Source organism: Rattus norvegicus, chromosome 3 (assembly GCF_036323735.1).
Source record: "Rattus norvegicus strain BN/NHsdMcwi chromosome 3, GRCr8, whole genome shotgun sequence".
Classification (NCBI taxonomy): domain Eukaryota; kingdom Metazoa; phylum Chordata; class Mammalia; order Rodentia; family Muridae; genus Rattus; species Rattus norvegicus.
Window position 1 is genome coordinate 149,992,574 of NC_086021.1, and position 12,612 is coordinate 150,005,185.

General features: G+C 40.5%; 1 protein-coding gene across 8 annotated transcripts in view; it reads left to right on the forward strand.

The window, feature by feature from the left end:
- The window catches only part of Macrod2 (mono-ADP ribosylhydrolase 2), a 2,017,257-nt gene that overhangs the window by 1,818,753 nt on the left and 185,892 nt on the right, over positions 1-12,612 (forward strand). For all 8 annotated transcript variants that reach the window (XM_039106853.2, XM_039106857.2, XM_039106858.2 and 5 more), the window contains one exon: positions 5,392-5,475. In XM_039106853.2, coding sequence (XP_038962781.1) covers positions 5,392-5,475 — 84 coding nt within the window. The remainder of the gene's footprint in view (positions 1-5,391; positions 5,476-12,612) is intronic.

Genomic DNA, 12,612 nt, shown 5'->3' on the forward strand with positions numbered 1-12,612 from the left:
TAGCACCCATTCTTGGCTCTGAATGGAAACTTTCTAATGATAGCATTTATGGCTCCCAGCTGAGTGTTTTTCTATATTCATGAAGGAAAACCCAATATACTGATGAGTTACTTTCTCTAAGTAGCTCTCCAACCAATGATGGCATAAGGGTTGATTTCCCAGAATTCCTGTGGAGGGAGTATAGCTCAATGAGAGTCCTTGTGCAAGGACTTTGATTCAATCCCCAGAAACACCACACACACACACACACACACACACACACACACACACACACACACCCCTAAGCCATATCTGAAACAGGTTCTAGGCTATGCTGTAATTAATACAGTCCAATAAAAATATATAAGTTTCATATGTAATTTTGTATTTTCTAGTAATTGTGTTAAAAATAAATACACAAATGAAATTAACTTTAGTAAAATTTTATAGAACACAATAATCCAAAAACATTATCATTCTAACAAGTAATCAATAAAGATTACTTTACTGTTTACGGTTAGATACTGTGTCTAAGTTTTAACACCTGTGCATATTTGGTATCCACATTTCAGTTTGCATTAAGCAAGTGCATTTAAGATCTCACTGGCAATATTTATATGACTGGGATATTAAATAGCCTGATTCTATACCTTCATTAAGAAGACTCCAATAGAGTCAAGCCTATGATGCCTGTGCTAGGACGTATTCGTGAATATATGCAGAATTGTCTGTCCCCCTTTTCCTACCTTGACTCTGTAATCCTTTTCTAATTCTTTCTGAGATACATTCTCAAATTATCTACTTGTAGTCAAACATTGTCCCAGTAGCTATACCTGGGAGAGTGTAAAGCATTCTCTACGATAAGAATGTTCCTTGATTTTTGTGAAAAGTAAAACCCAAGATAATTTTTTGACAGGAACTTAAATCCTTATGCCCATGTAGTTTGTCTTATTTCTAAAAATCTGTTCTAGACTAAATTGCATGAGTCCAGTGTTAGTCTTAGTTATTCTCATGCTTTCCCTTCCATGAAGTGTCCTTGGAGGATTTTCAGCTATAGGACTTATCCCTTCTCAGCCAGCCTTATGTCCCCACGAATCACTTGCCTAAGTGCTACAGGTACACAGTTAGCTAACTGTCCACATCATTGATTCATTTGAAAGAAATTATTGAAAGGAAGGAGGACTCCACAAGCTAGAATCAACATTTGATATCTGGAGTATTATTATTTCTGATTCCAGTTCAACCAGATTTCCAGAGAGTTCTGCTCTCAGCATCTGGATGAGTCTGACTCCATGATCCATGATGCCAAGACAGAATGGATGTGGGAAGCTAGCTTCCATCTTCTAATGTCTGGGTGTTGAAACCGTGGGAGATTGGTATGCAGGTTGACTTTATCCCAATCTCACAGTCTTTGTATGTTAGTCTGTAAGATGAGTCAAGGCTCTCTCCTAAAACCATTCACTTCTGCCTTCCCTCCACCATGCATCACCTCTTTGCACAGAAACTAGAAAGCTAGAGAGATGACTAAGAATACAACTGACCTAGGGAAGGGCTACTTGAGTTACTCAACCTAATAACAGATACTATGTCTAAATGCAATGAAGTGCTTCTCCATTGGCTCTGTGGGTGACTTGAGTTCTGATGTGAAGCTCCTGATGATTCTGCAGGTGGGATAATATCAGCTATGCACATTTCAGAGCTACCAATGCAAGACTGGTGGGGAGACAGCACCATTGATATGAGCAGGCTCAGGCCTTGGCTTAGCATACCTCTTAGCTCACCAAATTTCAACGGGGCATTCACCTGTGCAGATCACTGGACGTGCATGAGTTTATTTCACCTAACAACAAGCAAAGAAAACTTTCGTTCTGGAGGCTTTACATGGTTCTCGCTTAAATCATAGAGCCAGAATTTGAATCTGGGTTTGACTTACCCCAGAATGCATGTGAATAACTTTTTGCTCTGCTCTCCAGACCCTTGGAGCAAATGGAGTTGATGGGTCTTCAAGGTGACATTCTGCACTTAAGAGGTGAAAGAAGGAAGCTGGCTTAAATACGTAGAATTTCTTTTTAGCTCTTTAATCAGCAATAATTCAGACATGGCAAACGTCCTTCCATTTCCATGGCCACACACTGGATCAATCTGAGCCAACAGGGCTCTAGCTACATCAAGTGTCACAATACTGCTTACCTCGGGGAGGGAAAGGGTAGCCATAAAGGTAGGAGGTAGTGATCCTCATGCCTAGGGTCCAGAGTCCAGTCTTTGCCAGAAGACCGCAACTTAAAATAGTGCTAATCAAGAAAGCCAATGACATTGTTTTCAAAGAGAAACAAAATCAGCTTCTTCAGTCCCCTTCAGAACAAAAGGGAGTAACTTCCATACTGAGTCTCAAGTAGAAACCTTTGCTCGGAGGTCATGTTTGTCAGTGACTTTTATCTGAACACCCTGTTGGCATCAGAAATGATCAAATACTCATGAATTTCACCCATGCCCTTATCTGCAGCAAGCTCCCCTGTCCACCAAACACCTGGAGTTTATAATAGAAAATGTTGATATCTGGGGTTATTATAGTATCTTTAAATGTAGGCAAACAGATGTCTTTGGAAAATCCCACTTAGACCATAAGAATTTCTATTAAGGTGGGAAATCACAAACTTGGAATATGGGTATCAAAACCCTTTGTGTAAGAAACCCTGATTTGAAGTTGCATTTCATCTCTGGAGACCCTCATCTGGCCCCCAGGACAGAAGCACTCTTCAGAGTACAGTGGCCTAAATCTTCTAATGGTGAGATCACAATGTCACCTTGCCCATTTTGTGACTCCATGGCTGGATATTTGTATGCAATGAGCTGTTTAAAATACCTTATTTCTGGTGTTGGTGAAACGTTCTAAAGGGTCAGCATGCCTGTCACACCTGTGATAGAAGTCAAAAGTCACTAATGCAGTCATTGGCAATATTTTTCACCCTGGCCACCATAATAACCTCAGCTGTGACTGACTTGTGACCACATAAAACCTAGCTCGTGCCCCAGACCTTTGTAAACTGTGATGCCAAAAATTTTAATAGCTCATCTATCAAAGGTGTTTTGTAAATTGTTGTTCTGTTTCTTTCTTAATAATTGAGAGAGAAATGGGGAGAAACGTGTTAGACGCAGTTCCATAGTATAATTTTAGAATTCTGGAATGAGTCAACAGCTGCTAAGAGAATAAGAATTAGGCATAGACCTATTATATCTTGGACTTAAAGAAAGGACCAGTGAAGCGAAAATAAAATACACTCTAAAATGAAATATTCACTGCACTGCTCAGCACCAAGGATACAGGAGGGATTCAAAAAGGGTAGTGCCCTTTGCTCACAGAATTTAGAGTTGGTTGAATTTATACAAAAATGTACAAATGTATAATAAAGACATAAGCAAAGGAGCGGGATGATTTCAGATACAAGTGATTAGGTTTTGAAAGCTTCCCTTACAGGCTCTTACATCATGTGATCAGGAAAAGCTTTTCCAAGGTGGGGGTGACAGAGGTAGTGCTGAATGTAGTCTGGAAAAAAACGACCCCAAACTAGGCAGAAATATGATTGAAATACTGGAGTATGGGATAGCAGCAAAAATCCTGGGGCAGGAGATAGCCTAACTGTGGCTCAAAATTAAAATAAAATGAAGAGGGACTGGAGAGATGGTTGGGTAGTTAGGAACACTGGCTGTTCTTCCAGAGGACCCAGGTTCAATTCTCAGCACCCACATGGCAGCTCACAGCTGTCTGTAACTCCAATTCTAGGGAACCCTACCACTCCTGTGGACACTGCACACATGTGGTGCACAGACATACATGCATACAAGACACCCATGCATATAAAATAGAAATAAGGGGAAACCATAAAAGGCAACTGAGAGATGAAACTATAGATGCCGATAGGACCACATTGTGCTTGGCAATAGAAGTGGACAAGAATGTCACCCTAGGTAGTGATTTCAAACAGGTGAGCACCCCATGTCTGATTTATGTTTTAAAAGCTCACTGTGTGGAGAAGCAAACACATAGTTCTTAAAAGAGGAGATTAGAAGGCCAGAGACAGGAACTGAGAAGCAGCCGGCGCTGCTGCTGCTGACTTGGGTGACAGCACAATTCATGTTAGAGCAGAGACGACATGACTACTTGACTTGGGGAGAGGGTGGGCCTAAGTTTGGGTAGCGATGCCTAGGTTTTAGTTTAAACTGGTTGTTAGATAGTATGCAATGCCATCCAGACATGGAGTACCACAGAGAGAAGTCTGTACACATAATATGTAATTCAGACTGCTTTGAGGTTTGAGATTCCTGCTATGGGGTGAATGAAAAGAAACCATTAGGACTTGGAGCATAGTGCATTTAAGCCCCAAGCCCTCCATTGAATAATAGTAAGGACCTGGGACCTGGGAGGAAGGTCAGCTGATAACAACTCTAACCTTAGTTGAGGCCCCAGTCACCCCATAAGAGTACCAGGATCCCAGAAAGGAGATTTTTTCGGGTTCCCCATTGATGAGAGTTCAAGGAAGCTAGAATATTGAGGAGCTCACTGGCGTAGGCCAGAGCATCTAGTCTTAGAGTGCAGAAGGAGTTGTTCATGGGTTGAAAATGGAAGGGGAGAGGCATAGAAGTCATCCAGCCCCAAACCTAAACCATGCGGCCAGGAAGGCAGAAGACACCAACCCTGAGCTCCTGAGGAAGAGGAGGCTGAATCTGTAGTTCAGAGCTGGCAAACAGTCTAACCGATGCCGATGGACTGAGAGGCTTTGTCAAACTCCCTTCAGCTTTTACTAGGCCCTGTGGGTAGATCGAAGGAAACATTGAGGAAGTTGATAAACACAATAGTTTAATTGGGGACATATGAGAGAGCTGCTTAGATTCTAGGCTACAAGAGAAGCCTATTAATTAGAAGCAGTATCTTTTCAAGTCTCTGACACCTCAAAAATGAGGTGACATTGTATTTCCTTTGCCCTTTTTGAGGACCAAGCAGAAAGGCCTAATGGCACCTGCTAAGCCATGAAATATGAAGCAGAATGCCTTGGACTTCTATGGGAAATTATTCAATTTTTTAAAAAAAGCATTTGTGTATGGCTTGGCATTTGTACGAATCATTAATGATGTCTACAGAAAAATATTGGCACTTAAGTTTAAGTCTATGTACTAGGATGGAAAATTCTGAGCTCCTTGCCAAAATTTATTTCAGCCACATTGACAGATGGATCTATAGTTAAGGCTTAGTGAAGGGTGTGTGTGTGTGTGTGTGTGTGTGTGTGTGTGTGTGTGTGTGTGTGTACACGCGTGTTGGAGGGAGGTTACTAAGGAGAAACATCTTTAAATTTTAACACGTTCTGAACCTTCCTGGTAAATATTTAAATAAGAATTAATAAATCTTTGTACTTCCAGAAGGGCCAGAGCCTAAAGGCCTTTCTCCGCCCCATAAGAAGAGCAAAGCAAAGAAACTGGAAAGTTCGAAAGACTCCAATGAAGGTGGGTTCTGTGCCTTGAAGACAAGCTTTCATTTCCTATGTAAATTAGTCTATACTTCCAATTTAGATACGCTTAAGGGTTAAAAATGCCACAGAATAACCGTACTATGCTTTCGTCATGTGTTCAGTATCTTTTGTGAGTATGAGAAGTCAGATTTATTGTGTTAAAGAAGAAGAAAAATACAGGGTTTACAAAGGCACATTCTCTGCCTGGCATATTTTCTACTTCTATAAGGTAAGATGGTGTGAATTGTATTAAAAACAAGGTGTTTTCAAACCATGTGTCTACACAGGGTGCCCAAGGCTGTGGCTATTGTCTTATTGGGACCCTTTGTTTTTGTCATGAGCATGTTTTTAGGGATTCCAGAATCAAACCTCCGCAAGATGCTGCAGAAATCTTGCTTCTATTTTTCTACGGGCCAGTGTATCTGGGCATTTTCCAGTAAATGGGCAAGTCCTTCTGGGCCAAGGTTTATGAAGAAATGATACTGCTTTTTATAGCCCTAGCACAGCATACAGTCATGCAAATTGTCTCTGAAAGGTGGATGGAGTACGTTTTTCATGCATGGCTTCTGAATATACTTGTCTTCTACCTGCTTACCTGGAGTTCCGCCTCTTAGTGAAATGAAGAGTTGGTCACATTATTGCTGTCGCTTTGGATCTTGATGAACAATCTTTTTCTCCCCTCTGGAAGGAGAAGCATGTATTTATCAAAGGGAAGGTTGTGAAGATTACAAAGGAGAGGAGTGGGAGACAGAGCATGAGCAGGTGAAAGGAGAGAGTGAAGGAAGGGGAATTAGCTAGGAAAAGTTTCCTGCAGCTTGAGAAAATCTAGGATGGCTTGGAGCAAGTGCTGACATCAGAGGAGCCTGGCCCTAAGCAGGAGTGCCTGGCCTCTAGCTTTCCCGTTGTTCTATCACCACTGCAAACATCAGTATCAGCTAAATGCTGATCCCTAGCATGCATCTGTAAGTGTGGCCACAGGATGCCATCAGACAGCTTCTAACAGAGCTACAAGTTCTTGCTAGAAAAGAGAGCTGAAGGAGCACACCTCCATGACCATGCAGCATCCTGACACATGTTCAGAACCAGCTGTTAGATAATAGCCATGCTCTCACCCTCCTACAGATTAGACCCAGCTGAGAAGGCAGAGCACTAAGAAAGGTGGGATCCAGATACTGGCTTCATCCATAATGCAGACAGAGCAGAAAGCATCTGTCCAAGCTGCCCCAGACTGGTCTCTCATGCTGGCTTTCGCTTTTGAATTGATGACCTCAATACATGCAAAACAGAATAGGCCAAATCTTGGGGCAGATCTTCTCTGTTGGCAAGTGAAGTTGAGATCAAGGTGAACCGGGGCTCTCCCTTCTCCCAGGTTCGCTAAAGAGAGAGAAATGGGAAGGGCACAGCAGAGGGTGGTCCCAGGATTGGAGGATGAGCATTTCCTACAAATGGTAATGACTAGAATGAGGAGATGTATTTTGTTAGTGAGGATAGTCACCCTTGTAACCATTTCTGTCAGAAACGTGCTAGGCTAAGCACTGTCTTCACTCGATAAAATGTGGTTAGGTAGTTAGAACAATTTACAGAACACTTAGAATCCTGGGGAAGGCCAGTGGCTCAGCCTTGCCTCAGATTGCCAGCCTTGACAGTATCTGAGGAGGAGACTCGTGAGAGAATACTTCTCACTTTAACTTCATCATTTTCTAGGTGATCTCTGAAGATGAAGCTTTTGCAGAGTTAGTGACAAAACTACAGTTGTTGTTTTGTTTTTTTCCGGGAGAGGCTACCCGTTGCAAGATGGTTGCCGACCTATGCATAGTTTCCATTGAAGGTGACTTTCCAAAGCTGGAGTTTATTGTCAGTATAAAATATAGACATGCTGTGACTTATTCTCCCAAGCTACTCCTTGTGACTCCTTAAAGATTCTTTTTTTACTTCCTCATAAAGTTGCTTTGTTCAGGAAATAACATCTCCTAATCCTAATATGACTCAGTGGTACAGTTTCCCCCTCCAAATATATCATCTGAGAATTGGCTCTGAGTCTTAACTTAGGAAGATAATCTAAGTATGCTTGTTACCAGGGACATTCTGATGACATTATCATGACGAAATGTAAACACTAGTTACTCTACAAACATGGGGATTATGCTTTAGCCCTATGACAGCCTCAAAGGCAAATAAAATTAGTAAATCCCAGAGAAAGGATGAGAAAAGGAAGTGAATCAGACAAGCGGGGGCTGATTGATGGCGATATGTCTCTTTTCTGTTGGCGTGTCTGTTTTGACAATGGTGGATGTACCTGCACCCACACAGCACTGATCATACATTTCATTCCCCTCATAATTCAGAGAACTGTTCCCTGGCTCGGGAGCACATTGCAGTACAGGCCACAGTCCTTATTTCTGCCGTGTGCTGCTGGCTTAAAGCTTGCGATAGTTCCCCACTTAGTGCTCTCTCTCCACCTTCCTTCCAAATACTTCCGCCATTTTATTTATCAGTTCTCTTCCCTTAGTTCCCTGCTTGACTTCCCAGACCCACGGTGATAGGTGGTTATCAGCACACATCCTTTGAAAGGGTCAAAGGAAACAAACTCACCGGGTTCTCTGTTTAATCATAACTGTATTTAGATTCAGAATTCAGAAGTTTCTTTGTACCAGGCTTGCTTGCTTTTTTTTTTTTTTAATAAACAAAAGCTACAAACATTTCTTAAACAAACCTAAGTCCATGCAGTCCCTTAATGTCATGTATTTTCCTTTGGAAACGACATAGCAGACATAACCCTCTCCCCCTCGAAAGTTTGGAAATTATTTTTAATATTTTTACAATCGTATCTGCTTGTGTGAGTACCCACGGAGGCCAGGAGTGTCGGCTTCCTGAAGATGGAGATACAGGCAGTGTAAGCATCCAGACGTGCTCACATGGGGCCCAAACTTGGGTCCTCTGGAAAACACAGGATGTGCTTTTAAATGCTGAAGTGTGTTTGTGCGCCCCAGCACGAGTTTTGTATAAGAGGAATTTAAGTTAATGCCATTATAGCTTTAAATGGAGCTTAAGTATTTTAGTAAATAAATCACTTTCTGACTACACCTTTACAATTGAACTTTTTAATACAAAAGGTTTTACAAAAACAAAACTATTTGACTGATAGCTCAGGCCTACATGGCAATATCATGCCATGAATAATATTATTGGCAGTTTTGGACCACTAATTGAACTCATAGCATCTGGTAATACACCCATAAGCTGACACATCTTAACAATTGTTTAATATGTGATATACCAATATTATATTAATAAATGTACAATGTTCAATTATGTTAATATATTTTAACATCAATGTAATTTAATGCCCTTAATATTTAGTAATATAAGTAATTTAATATATTGTTATGTTATGATTAATATGTATTAAACATACATTACATACACATACACATGTACACACACACATATACACACACACACACACACACATGGTTAATGACAAGTTTGTTCATTCCAACTCCTAACTTTTTTCTCACAAGATAATTGAAATATTACCCTATTACTGCTGTCTATCATTTCTCAATACTTTCTGAATTCTAACAATGTTGTGCTCCCACTGTCTCCACTCTCCCCACTCCCCCAACCCTCACTTGCCCCCCCACACACGCACACCCTTCTTTTTTCTCTCTCTTCTTTTTCAGATGCCTTCTGGGTAAATTTTCAAGTCTGTTATTACATTTTTTTTTAAATTTTCTAATGATTCCTATCAATGTGATGTTTAGTTCACTTAATTTCTCATGACAGTACCCCCTGCTTTGTTTTTTTTTTAATTTTATTTGCAAATACGTTTAGCTGAACAGTGTCTTAACATACCACTTTCTGTAATCTGTGTCTGGTTTCACTGCGTGAGACCACTTCTGTGCCAGGTTTCACTACCTGTGCCTTCCTTTGGCTTTTACTTCTATATGGTTATGTTTATGATAATTTCCTTCTTCGTTTTCTTTTTGGCATTTTCTTGGACTTTCATCTACAGGAAATTTTACATTCGGTTTATGAGCTTCTTTATTTACATCTGGCTTTCTGAAATTTCTGAAGATACCAATTTAGGAGGACTTTAAAGACATATCTGACTGAACAGTTTTATTTGCTCATGTTTATGCATGAGTAATTGCATAGACTATATTTAACGTTAAAGCTGATGTGGGAAAATTTCCCACTATACTCATGACCCAATCATGGCCTCTCTATGCCTTACATCTTCGGCTCATCGTGACCCAAACAGACCTCATCTGCATCATTGGCATCACCAGGGGGATATGTATGACATGTACACACCAGGACTTCACCCCAACCCAACAGGTTCAGAAGGCTTAGCTGAACCCAATAATCATCCAGAAATTACATGGAACATTTATTTAAAAAAATAGAGATAGCACAAACATACAACTATATTATAAATGCATGCCTACCTATTAGTATACATACACATAATATCCTTAGTACAAATGCATAGTATGGTTTGTGGTTTGTTTATCTGTGTGTGTGTGTGTGTGTGTGTGTGTGTGTGTGTGTGTGTGTGTGTAAATTGACCCAAGAAATTATCTTGGCAGAGGGAAATGTTTGTGTAAACGTATGTATGCTTGAATTATGATATATAATATATCATGCATATGTTATATATACACACATTTATAAAATCAGATTTCCATCTATAAAACTCCCTGGACTGCTGCCACCTCTCCATCATAGTTTTACATGCTGCACTATGGTTGTGACTCCTGCCCTGCAGTTGCATCTACAGGGCTTATTCAGCAAGTGTGCAGGGATGCTCCCTTTTCAGGAAATCTCACTCTTGTGTGATCCTAAATCAGTGCTGTATTGCACATTAAAATATGAATGGTCTCTTCAGTCTGGTGAAATTCTTTGTAGAAACATTTTTGGAAATAAGAAAGCATATTAGTTGGAATATTCTGTTAGCATTAGAGTTATTAAGTTTTACTAAAATAATTTTTTCTGAGTCCTTCAACATGTACCTCATATTTCCTGAGAGGCAGAATTTCCTCTCGGCGCTATTATTTCCTTTGCATATTAGAGTATTGTATGACATGCCGTTTGGTGAGTGGTTAGATGGAAGGGGCAGTCTATCTTTCGGAATGCCATCCAGCAGTTCATGCATTATATTCATAAGCATGATCTTTAATTTAATTTTTTTGACAAGTGCAGTGAAGGGTAAAATCAGGCAGTCATAATTCTGACTTTGCCATCACTCAAAGGAGCTCAGTGATTGACCAGCTCTGAGAAGCAGAAACGAGGACAACAGCTTTCTCACAAAGAAAAGCTTTGTTTCACCCTGTAGATTTAAAAATGCTGTGACTTTAAACAAACCAAATTTCTGTGGCAAAAAAAAAATGAGAATTCAATAAATGTTCCACGACCATTTCGCTTCCAATTTACTCTATATTAGCCATGATCTGGGACCACTTGGAGCCTGCCTCTGTCAGCAGAAACAGCCAACGATCCATTTGGTTTATAGGCTCTGCTCCACCCCCACCCCCGGCCCAGTTACCCATTCCATGCAACTTCGGGCATGATGCAGGATTAGCACTCATGTTCCAAATCAAACTTAGAAAAGTTCAGCATCATTGCTTTCTCTACAATGAGAAGGCGGAGCTTGTCAGGGGAGAGGAGCCACGTGTCTTGTTTGAATGAGAGGCATTCGAGTTTAACATGCCTATTGTCGTTGTCAATTGTCGGCACCAATCTCTCACCTATTCCACATAGGTTGTTGATAAGATATATATATATATACACACACATATATATATCCCTTCTACACATAAATACATGAGGAAAATATGAGCAGATGTCTTGCATTTTCAAATGCTGGTTTCCTTTTAGGGAAGTTTTTCTAACCTAGGGCTCATCTTTCCATGCACTAAAATGAAAGGAATAACCCTGACTTTGTGTAACCTTAGGGAGACTTGAACAAGGTGCTATATACAAATCACCCAGCGTCCTATTTACTGGACAGAAGTTCAAGCTAGTTGGCTCAGAGTTTCCTCCCACAAAAAGTCACTCGTTTTGTTTATTAATCCTTGAAACCCCTACTAATATGATCAAAAATATTTTGTAATGACAGTTGTGTTTAAAACACACTGACTCATCCTCCTATTTCACTGGGATGTCTCTCATATTTTGCTTAAGTCGTTCACTCAGCACCCCCTTCCTCAAGCGGCTGCGTTAGTTAAAAATAGACCTTCCCACTATCTGTTCTCTCTCCCTCAGATCTCCTCTTCAAATTATGCTTCCCAAGAAAGCACTTTATCCAAACATCTTTATAAGCACATAGAATAGAATTTTTTTCTGCCTCCATTTATTACTTCTAAAACTTCAGGGAGGGCACAGACTAGGTCAGGGAATGAAGGACAAGTGGTCTTTAGTTATGGGCAGTCAAGCACATCTTGCTGCCGAGATAGTGTCAGCCCTCTCACTATCCTCCTCCCGTAAGATGTTGGAACCAGGGCTCTCTCTTCTGCCTAGGGTCCTGTTCTCCTAGTTTAGTGTTCCCCAAAGTATGAATGACAGAACCCTAGAGTGGCCTCCTCTAAAGTTCCCTCAAGATGTTTATGAAGCCAAACGACCTTCACACAAAAGTGGGTGTACTTCCTCAAGGCTCAAGTAGCCTTTAATACAAAATGAGTAGAATCCTCTGCAGTTTGGCTCGAAGATGGTGCCAGAGAATCCCTCCTCCACACATGTGAGCACAGGTCCCAGCATCCAGATGGAGTTGTGGCAGTACTCCCTAGGCTCAGCTGTGATTTTACTTTTTGAGACTTTGGTCATGTTTAACCATGGTCTAAAAATATCAAATGAAAAAAAAATCCAGAAATAAGCAACCCCGTATGTTTTAAATAACTTTTACTATAATGTGTTGTAATTACTATATTTTTAAGTCAGAATGTGTAACCTCTTACCGTATGTACCTTATAAACTATTAACGAGGAAAACTGGCTGAGCACAGAGAATTTTCCATGGATTCTCATGCACTAATGTCCTCATGAATGGTGCTTTTCTGCTGTCACATTTTTGGTTTCAACCAGCACCTTCCCTATTAAGTGATGATCATGAAGTCGCTGTCATCAGTGACTGC